At 37.9% G+C, this 20515-nt stretch overlaps 3 protein-coding genes across 4 annotated transcripts; 2 read left to right on the top strand and 1 right to left on the bottom strand.

Annotated features, from left to right (window-relative positions):
• The first annotated feature begins 1183 nt into the window (after window positions 1-1183).
• nit2 (nitrilase family, member 2) lies at window positions 1184-12118 on the top strand. Of its 2 annotated transcripts, XM_059342067.1 has the most exons (11): window positions 1184-1432; window positions 1607-1725; window positions 1834-1954; window positions 5346-5434; window positions 5515-5608; window positions 5702-5776; window positions 5930-6008; window positions 7619-7717; window positions 9070-9125; window positions 9232-9334; window positions 11836-12118. In XM_059342067.1, the coding sequence occupies exons 1-10, from the start codon at window positions 1405-1407 to the stop codon at window positions 9330-9332; spliced, it is 861 nt and encodes a 286-aa protein (XP_059198050.1). In that variant the 5' UTR covers window positions 1184-1404; the 3' UTR covers window positions 9333-9334; window positions 11836-12118. The 2 variants fall into 2 exon arrangements, with proteins under 2 accessions (XP_059198050.1, XP_059198048.1); XM_059342065.1 differs by lacking the exon at window positions 11836-12118 and having other exon boundaries at window positions 9232-9467.
• On the bottom strand, window positions 10030-15786 carry LOC131977854 (ICOS ligand-like). Its single transcript, XM_059341300.1, is given in 7 exon segments — window positions 10030-10346; window positions 11778-11954; window positions 13055-13339; window positions 13418-13741; window positions 13845-14069; window positions 14072-14145; window positions 15701-15786. Coding segments are annotated over 7 exon segments (1245 nt in total). The 3' UTR covers window positions 10030-10272.
• Window positions 15669-20372, top strand: gtpbp6 (GTP binding protein 6 (putative)). Its single transcript, XM_059342126.1, has 10 exons — window positions 15669-16240; window positions 16326-16463; window positions 16548-16618; window positions 16698-16828; window positions 16916-16986; window positions 18036-18194; window positions 18297-18505; window positions 18580-18728; window positions 19932-20084; window positions 20163-20372. The coding sequence occupies exons 1-10, from the start codon at window positions 15865-15867 to the stop codon at window positions 20287-20289; spliced, it is 1584 nt and encodes a 527-aa protein (XP_059198109.1). The 5' UTR covers window positions 15669-15864; the 3' UTR covers window positions 20290-20372.
• Window positions 20373-20515: the final 143 nt, after the last annotated feature.

Genomic DNA, 20515 nt, shown 5'->3' with positions numbered 1-20515 from the left:
TGTAATAGTGGTTATATTAGAATATGACAGAGACCATTCAGAGTGTGCAAATATTTTTCTATGTTGGGAAAAATAGCTGGAAGCCCATTTCTGCCAGTAAATTTAAAAGAAATGGTATGAAAATGTAGCCATATGATGAAAAAAAGTAAAATAGAAATGTTCTAGAAATAATGATTGAGTATAATGGAATAATCACATAGTAGATTAAAATGAAACTATCTCAAAAATGATCAACATTCTGAATTGGTATCTCAGTAATGAAATGTTCCCAAAATGATTTACCTATCTCAAAATAATGACATCTCAAAGTAATGACAGATATAAATATTATTTAAAGATAAGTCATTACTTCAAGATCATAGTGACTTACAGACTTACAGAATCCTTTTTTTTTTTCAATCACAATGGCAGAAATGGGCTTCCATAATTGTCAGAACAATGTTCTCATGTTCAATCACTGAAACAAAGCAAAGCTTTCCAATGGTGTCTTATTTCTGACTACCGACAACAAGCCAGTGAAACAGGAATCATGATTTCTGTCTGAAATGTTGAACAAAAGATGAGTAAACAAATATCTGGCAGACAATATGACCCTCTCTGTCTTTACCTTTTACCTTAATAGATATATAGATACTTTATTCATCCCCCATGAAGAAATTCAAACATTCATATGCATTCAAATTCAGTAATATATAAGAATTAAATAAAGTTTCAAAGAGTCACAATGTTATTTTAGAGACTTTGTAGTGTAAATAATATACAGTATCACGAGTATTAGGGCCATATTTAGAAATTATTATTTTTATTTTATTGTATTATTATATATATTATGATATTCAAGTTGTAAATATTTAATCAACTACGAGAATAAAGTCGAAAAATATTTAATTAAATTAATTTTATTAAAATATTAATTTTATATTTTCGACTTTATTCTCGTAATTATTTTTTTTTTCTAAACGTGGCCCTAATACTCCATCGTAACGGTATATTCACAATGAATTCATTTTTTAACCCTAATATTTGTTGCTGATTAACCATAGACATATATATGTCTATGCATTAACCAATGAGGAAGGACATAGACTAACACTGGATTGGCAGTAAAACACCCACCCCCTGGTGACGTCACTTTGCCTCTAAACTTCACAATAAAGGCTCTAAACTTTACATCAGCTCAAGCATGTTATGTACTGTGTCTTTAAGATAGAAAAACAATACATTTGCGTATGAACACGTTCATTATCACTGTTTTGTATCGCTTTACTTTGTTTTACCGAACCTCCCTGACGCCGTTAATCCGCGCCAGGACTAAAGATTACCTATAGACTCTTAATTTGAAACCCAAATCCGGAAACACATGCACTACCTGCTCTGGACTGTGAAACGAAACACTCTGCATAGATGTCCACTTTAGCTAAAGCGATGTCCAGTAAGTACAAAGTTCTCCCCTGTGTGCTGTTTCGTTTATTTATTCAAATTAGAGTTAATATGCACGTAAAACCGAGCAAATTAGTAGCTTATAAATGCTGCAGTCTGTAAGTGTCTTCTCTGAGTGTTGACAGAGTTGTGAAGTTTTAACACAGTGAGGGTCTCTCGTCCTCAGAGTTCCGCCTGGCTGTGGTCCAGCTGCAGGTGTCCAGCGTCAAGGCGGACAACCTGAGCAGAGCCCGGAGGCTGGTGAAGGAGGCTGCGGGACAGGGCAGCCAGGTGGTGCTGCTGCCGGTGAGCACTGGAGGTGGAGGGTCTCTGATCATCAAATTCTGGCTTTACCTCAGTGCATTAGTGACCACTCACTTACTTACTGCTGTCTCTGTCCTGTCTCTGATACAGGAATGCTTCAATTCTCCATACGGAACCAGCTTCTTCCCTCAGTATGCTGAGAGGATCCCAGGAGAGTCCTCTCAGCTGCTGTCAGAGGCAGCGAGGGAGAACAAGGTGTATCTGGTGGGAGGTAAGGCTGTTCTGACCATAGACCAAGAGTCGGCAATCTTTACTAACAAATGAAAGAAAGAAAATGTCAGAATGGATCCACAATACTTATTTTGAGCTGACAATGACAATAAAAATCTTAATTAGCTTACCAACATTACAAATAGGTCATAATGAGCATTTATTAATATGATTTTGTCAGAATGCAGTGAGGTGAGGTGAAGTGCAAATGAGAAGTTGGACCTTGAAATATCTCAGGAGATTTGGAATCCAAAGCTAGCCTAGCTAGGGAAACCCCAAACTAGACTTGAGGTTGGAAAAATTTAGAGGTTAAGGCGTTTGGCTTTAGACTTTTTAAGCATTTTTTAATGCATATATATATATATAAGATACACATTTTTACAATTGAAGAATACAGATTGTTTTGGGCCTACATACTCATACGGTGGCCCTGAAGTGCAGACCACACCAGCAATTCACACAATGTGGCTCCGGAGCCGCGGGTTGCCTACCCCTGCTATAGACTGTATAAAATAGTTCACACATATACCAGGATCCTAGAGGTGGGAATCAATACAATTTTATCCAGATACTTGAGTCACAGTACGATATGATTGCAATTTTAAGCATTTTGCGATATGGTGAGTATTGCGATAGAATATATCACGGATTAACTGTTTAACTGCATCTTTTGTCCACAAAATAAAATTAAATCGAGAATTGCTTTGTCAAATAAGGGAAATTTCTCAGTCTATTCATCTCACTTCAGTCTTTTTATTTCTCCACAATGAGAGTCAAACTCACAGACTGACCAACAAAGTATTCAGTCAAACTTACCTGAACTGATATTAAACATGTATGGACGACAGCAACTGCTGCATTTTCTCAAACTTTCCTCAACTTTAAGCTTCACTGCTCTGATTTTTTTTGAATGAAACATTTTTTAAAAAAGCCTAAATTTGCAGCGTTATTTCAAAAACTTCCCAACAAGAAATCCTGACGCACATGGTGCCTGTAGATTCCTTAGATCTTCTAGTTTCATGTGATACCAGTGTATATCCAGTATATTCCTAAAAGTGAGCCAGCTACGGCCTCGGAAAATACTGCTGGCCGTTGAACGATATTATATTTCCATGCAAAATATCGCAATACTATGCTGTATCGATATTTCCCACCACCACTACAAGATCCATAGAGTTCCTTCTTCTTTCTTTCTCTTTTTTTTAGAGAATTCAAATGTATTGGTATAACACCATCACAACAGCAGCTGAGTGCTTTACTTAAAAACAAAATAAAGCAGTTTGTAGGTATATTTACAATACAGTATTATAATGTGTGACTGCTGCTTTGTTGCTGATTCTTTTCTGAAAAAAAAAAAATTTGATAATGATTGATATGTCCAATAGCTCTAACTGTAGAGGACACTAAAAGATCAGAGTAAAGTCCAGAAGTTTGGAGCAGGTGTGAATGTGTGTATTATTTTAATCCCATTATCTTGTGATAAGAATGGTTTGTCATTGTGGGTTAATAATATCATTATCTTGATTTAAACAAGTTTTCAAGTTAGTGAGAGCAGAATCAAATGCCTTTTACTTGTAAATCCTCTGCCCTTAATGTCGGCATCACACCAGTATCACGTCCCTTCTATCGAGTCAGTACTGCACATCAGGTTTAGGTATTAATGCCACAGAGTTAAAGGCTGACAGGTATTCTCTAGTTAATTAGTATTCTAGAGTGACCTTGCACAATTATTGTTATTGTGGGAAGCACCTCTTCCTGTTTCTGAGCTGGCAGTAACCGCTTTAAATTATGTCAACAGCAACAGGCAGAACGGACATATCACTGTTATGTTATTTATCAGATAAATTAAACATTTTAGTACTAATTCAGCTACATTGATAATTATAACAATATAGCTTTGATATGTGATTGAGGAACCATGCACGGTCACCATTGTGTTGCGGATCAAATTCAATGTACCCGCCAAATATCCTTTATCAACAGAGTTTGATCTTGTTCCATATAACCCACAATAAGCCTTTTTAATGACAGACTTTTGCAGGAAATGCCCAGCTGAAGTGTCTCCATGCATAAAGCATGCACAATAACAGACCCTTGGAACTGACACAACTAAATGCGATGCAGACATTGTTAATTTTATTAATTATAGCTGTGTTTTTCCTTCTATGACTTGTCAAAGTCAGATGCATAAAGTTGTCTCTCTCTGAGTTGGTAGAAGTAATTCTGAGTGTGGAAAATCAATGATATCGGTAGATGTAGCTAATCGTGAGGAATTGGGTACAAAAAATAGGAGATAATCAGAGACCATTCAGAGTTTGCAAATATTTTTCTATGTTGGAAAGTTGCTGGAACCCCATTTTTGCCAGTAAATAAAAAAAAATATATATGAAAATGTAGCCTTGTGATGATCTGGAGTCTTTACATTACTCGGTAACATCACTGGTAGACGATGTCACCACTAGTCAAAATGCAACATGTCTACAAGTGTGATTTGCACCTTACTGTGTTGCTGTTGTTATCTAAGTGTTTCTGTTTTTAATAAATGGAGAATATTTGACTGCACATGTTGAAGTTTACTCAATCTTATGTGACATATGTAATAGTGGTTATATTAGAATGTGACAGAGACCATTCAGAGTGTGCAAATATTTTTCTATGTTGGAAAGTTGCTGGAACCCCATTTCTGCCAGTTATAAATAATAATAATAATAATAATAATAATAATAATATGAAAATGTAGCCTTGTGATGAAAAAAAGTAAATGAGAAATGTTCTACAAATAATGATTGAGTATCTTTGAACTACTGAGTGATTATTTCAAGGTACTCAACCTTGAAATAATCACTCAGTAGTTAAAAATTAAACTGAATTAGTATCTCAAAGTAATGATTTTTTTTAACCCAAAATTATTTACCCATCTTAAAATATAGAATTTCTGGAAAAAAACATTATTTAAAGATAGGTCTTACTTCAATATCATAATGACTTACAGAATCTTTTTTTTATTTTTCAGTCACAATGACAGAAATGAGCTTCCATTTCAGAACAATGTTCAATGTTGTCATGTTCAAACACTCGAACAAAGGAAAGATTTTCACTGGTGTCTTATTTCTGACTACCGTAAACAAGTCAGTGAAACCGGAATACCATGATTTCTGTCTGAAATGTTGAACAAAAGATGAGTAAACAAATATCTGGTACAACAGACAATATGACCCTCTCTGTCTTCTGCCTATCTGAGTTACTGCACCTGCTCTGTTTTTTTTTTTACATTGTGTGCTCTTCTTGCAGCAACAAACACTGTGCACAGATAAAAACATTAAAATCATACAAAAAGCGGAACATGTGTTTACACAGTGGAGCAACGAACCATCTGACTTGTGTTTCTCCAGGATCCATCCCTGAAGAGGATGGTGGGAAGTTGTATAACAGCTGTACAGTATTTGGGCCTGATGGAAAGATGATTGTTAAACACAGGAAGGTACGTGTGCATCAACTATGCATTTATCATTTGTGCATTTAGAGTCTTTCTCATCACCTCTCAATGTTTCCTCCTTCAAGATTCACCTCTTTGACATCGACGTTCCGGGGAAAATCCGCTTCCAGGAGTCTGAGACTCTGAGCCCAGGAAACACTTTGTCTATGTTTGAAACACGTATGTGACATTTCTCCAGATTCCTGTTTTCCTACCTGCAGCTGGATGAGCTTCATTTGAGTCCGTTGAGTCTCTCTGTGTTTCCTCCGACAGCGTTCTGTAAAGTGGGCGTGGGGATTTGCTACGACATTAGGTTTGCAGAGCTCGCACAGCTCTACAGCAGGAAAGGTAAGAGTCTGATTAAATTCTTTACGTGGAATAAGCTCGGCTGGTTTTAATTTAACGGGCTGTCTGTCTGTCTGTCTGTCTGTCTGTCTGTCTGTCTGTCTGCCTGGCTGTCTGCCTGTCTGTCTGTCTGTCTGTCTGTCTGTCTGTCCTCAGGCTGTCAGCTCCTACTCTACCCCGGAGCCTTCAACATGACGACCGGTCCGGCTCACTGGGAGCTCCTTCAGAGGGGGAGGTCAGTCTGAGCATCCAAAATCATCTCACAGTTTGTTTAAGACACATTTCGCAATTAGAATGAAATAAATGATTTATATAGGAGCTACTCACCAGCAGTCACTCTCTGGCAACATGTCATATGATCAGAGTGGCATGAGAGCAGGAATAAAAAACAGACAGCAGGAAATAGTTCCTGCAACAACAGCCTAAAGTTTGATTATTGTATCATAGATAGATAATTGCCTATTTAATATAATACGTGGCTCCAGGCAAGGCAAAACAATACATGAAACTTAAATAAAATTACCTTCAAAATGATCCGAAATAAAATAGATCAAAGGCATGGAATTGTTTTTTGTCAAATTTGTCGATGCTCAATTACAAATAGCGTAACAAGATAGATAGATAGATGGATAGATCTGTGCAAATTCACTAAAAAATAAATAAAATCCCTAAAATATATAAAATAGCTAAAATGCCAGAAGTTAATAAAAAATAGATTAAAAATAAATAAATAAACAAATAAAAGCAGCATTCATACCGACATTCTGTAAGTTTTTGCACAACCATGATCAGAAAACAATTCTTTTGTGTTCTGCTGTAAAATGTTGTAATATGGCGTGTTCCCGGTGGCACACCTGGTAGAGCGCATACCACGGAGGCCCAGTCCTCGTGAGCGGGCGGCCCGGGTCGAATCCAGCTCGGAGCCCTTTCCCGCGTGTCTTCCCCTCTGTCTCTCCCTTTCACTCTAACATCTCTACTGTCAATAAAGCTATAAAATGCCCAAAAAAAATCTTAAAAAAAAAAAAAGTAACATTTCTAATGTAGATTTGTGTCTATGATACATTTTTATATATTCTGTAGGGAATTAATCCTAGATGAAAATGATCTGGATTGATTTTAAGCCGCAGATTTAAATAATTTGGAAGCTTTTTGTATTATATCTTTTTTTTTTTTAAATGGATAATGCAGAAAAAAACGTTAAAATAGCAACAAGGCAACAACAAAGAGGGTGCTCCTCTCTTTGACTGTATCCATGGCAATGATGTGATGATTATGAATTGTATTGTATAGTGTTATATTTGGTGTTTTTTATAATCGTCTATAGGAGCATTTTAAGCAACAGTTTCCTGCAGTGTGATTTCACGTCAAGGTTATAATAGTTTTGGATTTTAGTTTTAATTTTGGTGTGAATTTTTGTTCTCAAAGTGAGTTTGCTAGTTTTAATTTGTAGGTTTTTTTATGTTTAGTTTTGGTTTAGTTTGTATTAGTTTTATTGTTAGTTTTAGCTTTTTTGTAAAGGGGTATTTGTTGGGTCACAATAAATGTTGCCTTTATTAACTCATAAACTCAGATGGATGAAATTGATTTCATATCAATCAAACGGGTTTATGTATGAAAAAAGTTGACAAAGATGAAAACGAAGCACGTCAATATAATTTTAGTTAGTTTTAGTTTGTTTTGTAACCACACAATACAGTTTCAGTTAGTTATTGTTTTTTTAAAAACTCTAGTTTTGATTTTTATTTCAGTTAATGAAAATGTTTTATTCAAATCTAGTTATTTTGTTAGTTTTTGTTAACTATAATAATCTTGTTTCACCTACATGTTGTGTTGTCTCCTCCACAGGGCGGTTGATAACCAGGTGTACGTGGCCACAGCGTCTCCTGCCAGAGATGAGACGTCTTCATACGTGGCCTGGGGTCACAGCACGGTTGTAAACCCATGGTACAGTAACAACCAGGATCATGCTTTATGCCTTCTGTGTCTTCTGACCTGCTACATAATAGTGTGACTGTGTGAAAGGAGTGAGAGGAAACACAAGTTAGTTAGTAGAGGTAGAGAGGGAGCCATACGGGAATTAAAGGATAGTGATAGATGATTCCTGTCAATGGAAAGTATTTGGATACTTTAATAAGGTAAAAAAGAAAAATTCCATTACGGAGCGTCCTGGTGGTTGACTGGTCCATCAATGAGGCTGAGTCCTTGCCACAGCAGACCCTAGATGTGTAAATCAGCAGAGGCCCCACGACAAAATTTTATCCCGATACTTGAGTCACAATACGATATTATTGCGGTTTTAAGCCTTTTGCGAAATGGTGGGTATTGCGATACAAATAATTTTGATTTAACTGTTTAACTGTATTTTGTGTCCACAAAATTAAATTCAATCAAGAATTGTTTTGTCAAGTAAGAGAAAATTCTCAGTCTATTCTTCTCACTTCAGTCTTAATTTCAATGTCAAACCCACAGACTGACCAACAAAGTATTCAGTCAAACTGAACAGAACTGATATCAAACGTGTGGTCAACAACAACTGCAGCATTTTATCAAACTTTCCCCAACTTTAAGCTTCACTGCTCAGAATTTTTTTTGAGTGAAACATAAAAAAAGCCTAACTATGCAGCATTATTTCGACAACTTCCTGACACGATATCCTGACGCACATGGTTTCTATAGATTCCTTAGATCTTTTTTTTTTTTTTTTATGGTGAAAATACTGCCTACCCGCCGGTCGTCTTAATGCCAAATATCAATACTTGGCGGCCATGAATCGATATAATATTACCATGCAAAATATTGCGATACTATGCTGTATCAATTTTTCCCCCCCATCTCTAGTGGACCCATGTTTAAGTCTGGCCCAATCAGACAATAGACATACAACATGTTTTCCTAAAAAAAGAATAAAATACCTAATGAGGTTTAATGTAAGCAGGATAAAAATTACAATGTACCATATGTGAAAAGCAGCAAAGTGTCTCTGTGTGTGGATCATCACATTTTATTTAAGATGGTTATGGCAGTGGGAATGAAGGAGTTTTTTTAAGTGCTTATCTTGGCTAGGGGAAGTTTATAATGGAGTATAAGGTGTAGAATGAAATGGAAGTACTCAAGTAAAGTAGAAGAATCTTAAAATTAGGAACAGTAGTTTAGTAAATGTACTTGATGACCTCACACCTCTGAAAACCTGCAATGTGTTTTCGTGGATATTGCTGTCACACTGAAAGCTTTTGTTTTCTGTTATTTTTAGGTGTTAAGTTTTGCAGACTTGTCATTGTTGTGATCTGTGGTTGCAGGGGTGAAGTTATCTCCAAGGCTGGACCAGAGGAGGCCATTATTTACGCTGACATCGGTGAGTGGAAGAGAGGTTTGAGTTACAACTTTAAGAATTAATCATGATCTGGACACTTTGTTGTCAAAATAACAAACCTCTCTGTATCCATGTGACCTGTTCTCAGACCTGCAGTATTTAGCCGACATCCGGCAGCAGATCCCGATCACGGCCCAGCGCCGCCACGACGTCTACACGGTGACGACCGTACAGGACGGGTCAAGCTGAAGGTGCGAAGGTGCCGACACAACCTATGCAACCGATCCGTTCTCTTGCTGAAGCACCAGACGTAATGTCTTAATTGTGGAAACAAGAGATGCTGTTTGGATGGTGACACTTTATAAAGATGGAATTCAAGTGGTATGATTTGTAAGTTTGGTGCTGAAATGAGTTGATCAATAGAAAATTGCTGACAATTTGGTCAGGAGTTGATTGTTTGCATCATCAAGTAAAACTAAACATTTTCTGGTTAGAACTTCCCTAATGTGACAATTTACGTCCTTTAATCCATTTTTATATTATTGTAAATTGAACTTGGACAAATGTGCTGGTAAAAAATGTTTTTTGGAAGGAAAGATTGTACTGATAACCTACAGAAGAGGATCAGGGCCACACATGAAAAAATTATTGGAGGTCTGAGTTTAAAGTCAGAATTCTGAGAATAGAGTCAGAATTCTGAATTTTAACTCAGAATTGACTTTATTCTGATTATAAAGTCAGTATTCTAAGTTTAAAGTCAGAATTCTGAGTTTGAAGTCAGAACTCAAATATTGTTTTCATGTGTGGCCCTAATCCTCTTCCTTAATAACCAGAGATTTCAAATTTTAAAAAGATATATTTGCACGTCATATTTTCTGTTATGATGGAAAAACATTAATGAAACTGTAAAACTTGAAATAAAAAAGCTCCAGAGGGTTTTGACATCTTTATTAAATCTTTAAACACTACAACAGAAAATGAGAGTCCAGTTAACATAGCAGAATTGTCAGAAAGTGAAGTGGCGAGATGCCTTGTTAACTTCTAGTACCTATACTTATACCTGTATCTTTATATTCTGTTTAAAAACCCACCACTCGTATTGAATATTGAAGTGGTGAACCCACCATATACATATTTACAAATCAGTGCTCTGTGGGTTATAAAAGTGACAGTTTATCAAGGAATTTTTTCACACATCCGTCTCTTTCTCTGGCTTCATCACCTCAATTTCTTCCTCCTTGTACCGCATTCTCCTTTTGTATCCTGATGACAGCAAACATTCATTTCAGTAAAAGGTTTTCTGTGATCAAAAAGGCACATTATGCACAAGTACTTGTTCCAACCTCTGCAGTATTAACAATGCAATACAATGCCTATAAAAAGTATTCACCCCCCTTGGATGTTTCACCCTTTTGTTGCTTTTACACATGAAATCATGGTCAATATTTACTGTACTTTTTTTGACAATTTAAAAAAATCACATGACACACATCAACTGCACTCAGGCGATCTCTATTTCACTGACTGTGACACTGTTGGCATCAACTAGCTGGAACTATGTTGAATTAAGTCAGTTACTTTAAAGGGGGTGAATATTTATGCAATCATATATTTTTACCATATATATATTTAATTAATTGACTTTATTTTGTAAAAATCTGTTTGTTTGTTTCACTTTGATATTAAAGAGGGGTTTTTTTTGCTAATTCTTGTCAAAAAAGCCAAATTATATTGACCATGATTTCATGTGTAAAAGCAACAAAAGGGTGAAACATCCAAGGGTGTTGGGTGAATACTATTTATGGGCATTGTAGATGGATGTTTAAGAAACAAGAAACAAGCTTGTTTGATTTCTTCAAAACTAAGTCCGTTTCCACAGAGCCACAGAATAAAGTGTGATAAAACTGGTTAAATTGGGGTATTAACATTATTTATAAGCACTGCTCTGAAGAAACTACTGCACAGGATCAGAGGAAACACCATTTCTAGTCACACCCAAACCTGTTTGGAAGATTTACATGGAATGTCATTATTTTTCTCTCTGTGACATAATATCAAATGTTTACGGAAGAGGATTGGGGCCAGGTAGGAGGAAAAAATGGGAGGATGATTTTTTTTTCATTACGCAGTTCGAGAATGAAGTCAAAATATCGAGAATAGAGTTGAAATGCGATTTCGACATGGCAAGAATGAATTAAACTTTTTGTTTTTGATAAAGTTGGAAAGATATTCACAGATTCATGTCAATTAGTCATCAGAGTAACTGTAATTGTTTTCAGAGAAATGGCACGTCTATCTGAACAGTTAGGCAGCTACAACGTGATATTCATAAATGTCATGAAATGAGCAATAACCACAATATTTAAAGGTGTAGTAGTACTAAAATCACCCGATACATAAATGAGCAATTCTTGATAGTAGGCTACATATTTTTTGGGGGGAAAATCTGCTTTTATGTAATTTATGTGATTTTTTTAGACATGTATTATTTATTATAGACATATTTTCTCAACATATTTCAACTTTTTTCTCAAACTTAATAATGATTTTTTTCTTCCTACCTGGCCCTAATCCTCTTCTGTAAATGTTAGTATAGTTTAATACAGTTTGTTTAATTTGTGCTCTTGGTAACATGATATTATTCCACAGCGGGATGGGACAAAAGGAAATGATCTATAATACCCAGATGCCTACCTCTGTTAAGATGCTCCTTTTCGAACACTTTCTTCTTCTTCTTACTGATCCTGTCCAGGTGAATCTGGTAGATGACTCCTGCCAGCACCATGAGCCCGATCACCACACAGAGACCTGTGCTGAATATCCACATGGCCTCTGATGCTCGACTCCCCACCGGGCTGCCCTTCACTCCGTCTGAGCACCAGCCACAACCAGAGATCAGTGAACAAGTTGTCCAAGGTCTTTATCATGCAATCAAACAAAAGAAGCTTGATAGCAAAACTTTCTACGCTCGATCTAATCAAATTTGACGAGAAACTTTCAACAATGCACTGAAAAACTGTTTTAATGCAAGTACAATTTCAAAATACATTTGTGATTTAAAATGTATTGTTGCAAATCCAAAAGTTTTTTTTTTAATCCAAACATTTTCCTTTTGAATACAAACATTTTGTTTGCAGATGCATTTTTTTTTTTTGCTTTTAAGTGTTTTTTGTGCATAGTTTTGTTACCAAATCCAAAATTCTTGCTTCTATATCCAAATTTTGTTGTCAAGTCCAAAACTTTCTACTCTCGATCAAATCATAGATTTGAAGGGAAACTTTCAACAATCCACTGAAAAACTGCTTTAGTGCAAGTTCAAATACATTAGTGATTTAAAATGTATTGTTGCAGATCAAAAACTTGTTTGTAAATCCAAAAGTTTTGTTTTAAATCCAAAATATTTGTTTTTGAATACAAACATTTTGTTTGTAAATGTTTTTTTGTTTTTTTTGCCTTTTAGTCAAAAAGGTTTGTTCACAAATCCGAATTTTTTGCTTTTACATCCAAGTTTTGTTGTCAAATCCAAAAATTTTGCTTTGGAATACAAACATTTTGCTCGCAAATGCAAATTTTTTGTTGACAAATCCATTTTTTCTCTTTTAAATGCAAAATTTTTGTTTATAAATCCAAAAGTTTTGATTTTTAACACAAACGTTTTGTTTGCAAATGCATTTTATTTTTTTTGCTTTAAAGTCTTTTTTTTGTGCTTAGTTTTGTTAACAAATTCAATATTTTTGTTTACAAATCCATTTTTTTGCCTTTTAAATCCAAAAGTTTTGCTTTTGAAACCAAAGTTTTGTTTTCAAATCTAGAAGGTTTTTACAAATTTTGCACTACAACAGTTTGGATTGCAGTGTCTATAGTTTTGCTGCGAAATATTTTCTGTTTGGCTGCATAATAAAGACACAAAAGTAACCAGGTAAAAGTTGTGTGTTTGAGTCCTACTAAGTGAAGGAGCAGCGATCACTCACTGTTTGTGGATGTGAGGGTCTCGTTGATGGACAGGTTCTCAATGATGCACGTCACGCTGGCGTCTTTGGAAACGTTGACCTTCAGGTGGCTTGTGACGTTGTACAGAAGGGAGTCTGGGAGTGATGCTGTCAGGGTCCTCACTGAGCCTTCGGGGGGCTCCTCTGTGTTGTTGATGAGCCAGTAAACTGCAGGTTCAGGAAAACCTCCACTGGAGTGACACCAGAAGGCCGTCTCCTCTCCATGCCCTGCCTCTCCTCTCTGCAGCAGTGGGTAGCTGAAATGGGCTGCAAAAAAGCCAACAAAGACAGTTGTTAGTTCCTTTAGATATTCTTCTGATTACTTCCTGTGTGACTGACACTGACCTGCTGTCCTGAGGCACACGGTGCACAGCTCCGAGCTTTGATTCTCCCCTGAAATGATGAATAGAGTGTAATATGTGTGGTTTTCTGTAGCATCAACTGCGGGCAGCTCCAGAGAGACATTTCCAGTCAGTGCTGCATCAGCGGGGGTCGTGGCCCTGTTTATGCTCCATTCCTCCACATCTCCATCTTTTTTCCACACTGATCTGAGCAGCACTTCGTCACCTTTCCTCCACTCAACGGAAACATTCACAAAGGTCAATAACTCGGGGTAAACACAGGGCAGTGAGACTGGCTGTCCAACTATGCCAAGGACGCACTCTTCTTCTGTGAAGTGAAACAGCAGCACAGGTAAAGCATCAGTAAGTTTCAGTATATCTAAGTATTTTGGTGTGGCAATAGTATGCATGACCAGACAGAGTCATCTCACCCAGACAGGCGCAGAAACCGAGGAAGCTGAGCAGCAGTCCTGTGCGCCACAGAGACACTGGCATCGCCCGCTGAGCGCACGTTTGCGCACGGAAGAAGCAAAAACAACTCAAAGATAGTTTCCTCTTTAAACTGGAAAACGAAGACCATCCCATAACTCACTTAAAGAGCCGCCTAACTTTACCTTCCGGTCTTGTGCTCGCTCCCTTTAACGACTCCAAGTCATAGCACACCTTGCTTCACTCACAGTGAAGTCACCGGTCATGTTGCAGCTTGTTGTGCCATTCCTGCTCCTGCCTCCACTGGGTTAAATGAACAAGAGGTAAAGACAAAAATACTGTAAAAATAGATCCCCACGCGGGAATAAATCTTAAATCTTCATCCCTCTCTGCTGCTTTCAGCAAACATCCTGGTGAGCGGCGTATTATGGGGTTGGTCCGACCTGTCTGACTTCTTTTCAGGTCAAAGTCGCTCACACCCACACGCTGTGATGCTGGCAACACCCGCCGAGATTCAAAAGTCAAAAACGTGATAGCAGAAGAAGTACATTTTAAAACAATTTAAAAACATATTATAATGTGATTTAGATAAATGTAGCCTACATTTAATTGCCTATTTAATGTAATATGTGGCTCCAGGCAAGGCGAAACAATAGGCTACATGAAACTTAAATAAAATTACCTTCAAAATGATCCGAAATTAAATAGATCAAAGGCATGGGATTTTTTTCGTCAAATTTGTCGATGCTCAATTACAAAAAGCGTAACTAGATAGATAGATAGATAGACAGACAGATAGATAGATAGATAGATAGACAGACAGACAGACAGACAGACAGATAGATAGATAGATAGTTTATTTATCCCGAGGGAAATTCAAGAATAAAGTTTAGCTAGCATTGTCAACCAGAAAATCAAATCGTTTGAAAATGATGTCAAAATCAGTAGGATTTACTTTAATGCTGCATTAACCCTTCAATCCTCTAGAGGACAGACTGACCCTGAGAGACGACGAGGAAACTACAAAACTTAAATTTTTAATTTTCGTCATAATGGAATTGTAATGCGCCGTGAGCTATTTTTAATGTATGTTTTCAATTAAAATTTAAGCAAATCAATAAAATGGTGAGAACTTAATGACAAAGGAAATACATAAACCGGAAAGACGGCGACAAGTTGTTTTGGTATTATAGCCCTGTGTCTGGCCTAAGTCATTTTTTGTCAAAATTGTTTTTTTTGCCTAAATCATCTCCTCATGACGCCGGCCACCTATGGTAAAATCGCCTACATCCTCAGTTGATCAGATCATGTGATTTTACCCCTTTAAGTTAATGGCCTATGTCAAGTGTGTGACTTAAGCGGATTGATTATGCCTAAGTCAAAATAAAATGTGACTTAAGCAATTTTTTGAACATGCCTTTGTGACTTAAGCAAGATATGGTAACACTTTATTTTGAAGGTGTCTACATTAGTGTCATGAGCGTGTCATAAACATGACATGGGATGTGTCATGAACATTAATGACACTTTGAAGTAACATTAATGCTCATCATGATACTTGTCATGTCATGATTCTGACAGGCTTGTGTGACTCTTATGTAGACACCTTCAAAATAAAGTGTCACCATATCTTGCTTAAGTCACAAAGGCATGTTAAAAAAATTGCCTAAGTCATTTATTTCTCTTAAGTTACATAATTTACACCCTTCCTTTTCGAGTGAAATGAACAATAAATGTCATATGTTACACTTTTGGTGAAGTTTTTTGTGCTACTTAGGCGATTATTTTCACAGGGTGACGATATGTATTATATTAAGTGGTAAATAATAAGAAAGTGCATCAACAGTAGGCTACTAACTGCTGCAGCAGGGGGCAGTGTGTGCTGTTCGGGCTCGATCGTGATCCTTTAGTGATCAAGAAGAAGAAAACGTCAACAGCGCTCATGTGTGACCTCCTTCAGCCTGATCGGATAGTTTATAAACTGCTGTCTGTGTAAAGTGAGTGAGACCTAAGTGCTTTTCGATGACATCACTGAAGAGGATTCATTCATGGCTACCTCTCCTGCAGAGACACTGCACAAACAGCTACCAGAGAGCAGCCTGCAAACTGCTTCACACACCTCACCCTGCAGCTGCACCCAACACCAGGACACACAGAGCTGTGTTTCCCTCTCAGTGTAGAGCGTTTACACTCTCTGCATGCAGCTACAAGAAGACCGATTACATCAGCAGAAGCGGTCAGCATCACGGAGAGGAAGATGATGATTTTATTGATGAAGATGAGGTGGAGGAGCTGTTTCAACTGCAGGCTCTTGCAGGCATCGGAGACGGTCAGCACAGGGTGTTCATCGTTCACCCTGATGTGAAGTGGGGGAGCAGGAAACAGCACCTGACCACAGGTAACAAGACTTAAGGTGTGTGTGTGTGTATCACGCTGAAGGGATTTATTTATTTATGTGACTCACTTTGCTGCTTTGTGTGTAGCTGAGCTTATGATGGCAGAGGCTGTGGGACTTGTGGACACTTTGGACAACTGGAAAGTGGTAGACAAGATCATCCTCTCAACCAAAACACCAGAGAAGAAGTTGATATTTGGCAAAGGCAACTTCCGGTATCTAACAGGTATTATCTGCTCTGTGTCCAGCTGTGAATATCTGCAGTGTGACTTTGTTTATATGACTCATCTGTGCCCTTTTCCCCCTTCAGAGAAAATCAGGCAAACTGCAGGAATCACTGCAGTGTTTGTAAATGTGGAGCGCCTGTCTCCTTTGTCTGAGGTGAGCTTATCTGAAGATCTCTTTCTGGCTACATACAGGAAGGTTTCACATTCTGATGGCTATGTTTTTATTCTCACAGAGGGAGCTCGAGGAGGCCTGGGGGGTTAAAGTGTTTGACAGATACTCTGTGGTCCTGCACATCTTCCGTTGTAACGCCAGGACTAAAGAGGCTAAGTTACAGATCTCTCTGGCAGAGATCCCTTTGTTAAAGTAAGTCCAAATTGTCCCATCATTGATGGGGTTAATATTTTTGCCATCACACATTGGGATTTTAAAATGTCATCATCTGATTGGCAGATCTCGTCTGAAAAATGATATGGCAAACTTGGATCAGCAGGGTGGAGGGGCGAGATACATCGGAGGTTCAGGTAACATCCCGACACCTGAGTGTAAACTACAGCAGGGCACTCAGACGTTGTAAACAACCAAAATCTGGGGGGATACATGGGCAGCTGTATGCTTTTTTTTTTTTCAAGTCATTTGATAATAGAAAGCCTAAAAATCTTCACATTATTCTTTAGCCTACATCTTATTTGATATACTATTGTTCTCCAACAGTCTAAATCATTCTGAAACCATAACACAACAAATGTTGGATGACTAATTTTCACACAAAAGTAGAGGTAGGAGGAAAAATCGATACAGCGAAGTATCCAGTATTTTGTGTGTCAATATTATATCGATTCATGGCCGCAAAGTATCGATATTTAGCCGATGGGCCGTCAGTATTTTCGTCATTTCTTTAAGTTTCATTCAAAAAAAATTCAGAGCAGTGAAGCTTAAAGTTGAGGAAAGTTTGAGAAAATGCTGTTGTCGTCCATACATGTTTGATATCAGTTCAGTTCAGTTTGACTGAATATTTTGTTGGTCAGTCTGTGGGTTTGACTCTCATTTTGGAGAAATAAAAAGACTGAAGTGAGATGAATAGACTGAGAATTTTAAGATTCAACTTTATTGTCATTGAACAGATTAACAAGTGTTAGGACAATGAAATTACCTGAATGAATGTAATGTTGAATGAATGCTCTTATTTGACAAAACAATTCTTGATTGAATTAAAATTTTTTCATTCATTCCCATTAACCGCAATCGGGTCGCTGGGGGTGGAGCCGATCTCAGCTGCAGGCAGGATGCGAACCGGCGACCCTCTAGCTGTGAGGCGAGAGCGCTAACCACTACACCACAGTTAAACAGTTAAAATAGCAATATGTTGTATCCCAATACTCACCATATTTCAAAATGCTTAAAATGGCAAAAGTATCGTATCGTGACACAAGTATCGGGATAAAATCGTATCGTGGGGCCTCTGCTGATTCACACCTCTACTAAAAAGAAGCAAAAATGGTCATATTTCACCAGACATCAAGCCTTTTCTGCCTAGTTGTTAGTGCTTCAGTGTGGTGATTGGTCCTTCCAGGTGAGACGTTAGTCGAGGTCCAGCAGAGACTGCTGAAGGAGCGGGAGATGAAGATTCGCTCAGCGCTGGAAAAGCTACGGAGAAAGCGGGACATGCTGCGATCTCAGCGCAAACACAAGGAGTTCCCCGTCGTCTCTGTGTTAGGATACACAAACTGTGGTGAGAGGCTGGAAACAGAGCTGGGACATAGTTTTGATGTAGCAATATTTAGACATGAGAAGACCATTCTTTTTTTTGTTTTTTGCTCTCCATCGTGTCCAGGAAAAACAACCCTGATCAAAGCACTGACTGGTGACAGTGGTCTTCAACCCAGAAACCAGCTGTTTGCCACGCTGGATGTCACCGTCCATGCCGGCCAGTTGCCCAGTCGCATAACGGTCCTGTACGTGGACACTATTGGCTTCCTGTCCCAGCTGCCCCACCAGCTCATTGACTCCTTCTCTGCCACGCTGGAAGACATCAAACACTCAGTAAGTACTTGCATGGGACTTTTATCCATGTTTCAGAGTAAGAGTTCATCTCATCTTTCTCGCTTTTTTTTCAGGATCTGTTGGTTCACGTCAGAGACATCAGTCACCCGGAGACGGTGAACCAAAAGGCGAACGTACTGAGTGTGCTGAAGAACCTTCAAATCCCTGACAGGCTGATGAGCTCAATGGTAGAAGTCCACAACAAAATTGACCTCATCGACAAGTAAGAGGAAAAAATTCAAGATATTTTTGATTTTGAGACTTTTTTTTTGGTCAATGTGTTTTTATTGATTTTTCATTTAAACAATGTAGAGACACCATGAACGATGCAAACATAATGAACAGAGAAGGATCGAAATCAAGTGCGACAGAAAACCAACCGACAACAAGACAGCAAATAAATAAATACAATTAAAAAATAATAACAAATAATTTAAAAAAGACGGACAGAGACACAGACAGGACACATACATCAGTTTACGGAGTATTATACATACAAAGCAATATTTTTTTCATGTGTTAAGTGGCCAATTAAGGCGTTTCACGTAAGAAATAAAAGGCTGCCAAACTGCATCTGATTTGAACCCTGTATTGTGTATCTTGTCTTTTCTATTTTGAGAAAATGCATGACCTCACAAATCCACCTGCCAAAAGAGGGGCGACGCTCTGTCTTCCAATTCAAAAGAATAAGAAGCCTTGCTAGGAGGGCTGAGTAGGCCACACTCATTAGTCACTCACGAGGATCATTTGATAGTACACCGAACAGACCAATAGGAGGACGTGGTACAATGGCTTGACCTATAATCTCTGAATATGCGTTAAATATTGAAGACCAGAAAGTTCCCAGGTCTGGACAAAACCAAAATGTGTGATAGAGGTTGGCAGGAGCTTGCTTACATCTGTCACAGATCGGATTGACCCCAGGGAACATTTTGGACAGCTTGACCTTTTGATTTTAAGAATTTTGAAGATCTTTTAGAGTGGAAAGTGAGACCAATGAAAGTTCCATCAGTAAACATGAGCCACTTTTTCTCAAAGCCAGAAAGTCTCAAACTTGTGACTTCCTTCTTTGCTTTTACACTCCTTTATGTCACCGCCGTCATAGTGTCCTTTTATAATTATTACAGCCACTAGAGGGCGCCACTACCTACAATCGTAAATACTGGTCATAATAACCTGCTGTACAACCAACACATGCATATTTACACTCACCTGCCACTTTATTAGGTACACTTGTTCAACTGCTCATTAACGCAAATATTTAATCAGCCGAACACGTCAGCAACTCATGATCCCACACTATTTCACATCATCACCAAACCCTCTTTTGTTATTTTTGTGACTGACTGACTGTGACTGACTCCTAGTAGAAGAAAATTACTTTTAAAAGAACAGTATTTTAGTAATGTATCTCTGTCTCTCTCAGCTATGAATCTGCAGAACCCAACACACTGCCCATATCCGCCTTGGAGGAGCGAGGCCTGGATGAGCTGAGGAAAGCAGTAGAAGAAGAGATTGTAAACTCCACAGGAAAACACATTCTAGACCTCAAAGTTGACCTCAGCACTGCTCAGTTAAGGTGAGAGCTTTTTTTCTCACTGCCTTGTTAGTTTTAGATCAGGAGAGCATTCATTGTTAATTTGCATTTTGTCCACAGTTGGCTGTACAAGGAAGCCACCGTTCAGGACGTGCAGGTGGATGCAGATGAAGGCTCGGCTGTGGTCAACGTCATCATCAGCACCGCAGCTTATGGACGCTACAAGAAACTGTTCACAGGCAGATAGCTGAGAGGTGAAGCTGTCTGCTGCATGACAGCAGCTCCAAACAAATGACTGCTGCAAACTGTGCTTTAAAAAAGACTGTATTTATTGTACAGTATATTAAAATATTTGACAATTTACTTTCATAAAAGAATGACATACGTTTTTGTAAACGTATATAAAAGTCACATAAGAACTGTAGATTCAAAACATACAGAATGTTTTTGATGCAAAAATGAATGAATGTAAA

The sequence above is a fragment of the Centropristis striata genome, chromosome 9 (genome assembly GCF_030273125.1).
Source record: "Centropristis striata isolate RG_2023a ecotype Rhode Island chromosome 9, C.striata_1.0, whole genome shotgun sequence".
Taxonomy (NCBI): Eukaryota; Metazoa; Chordata; class Actinopteri; order Perciformes; family Serranidae; genus Centropristis; species Centropristis striata.
This window is presented reverse-complemented; position numbering and strand designations above follow the sequence as displayed.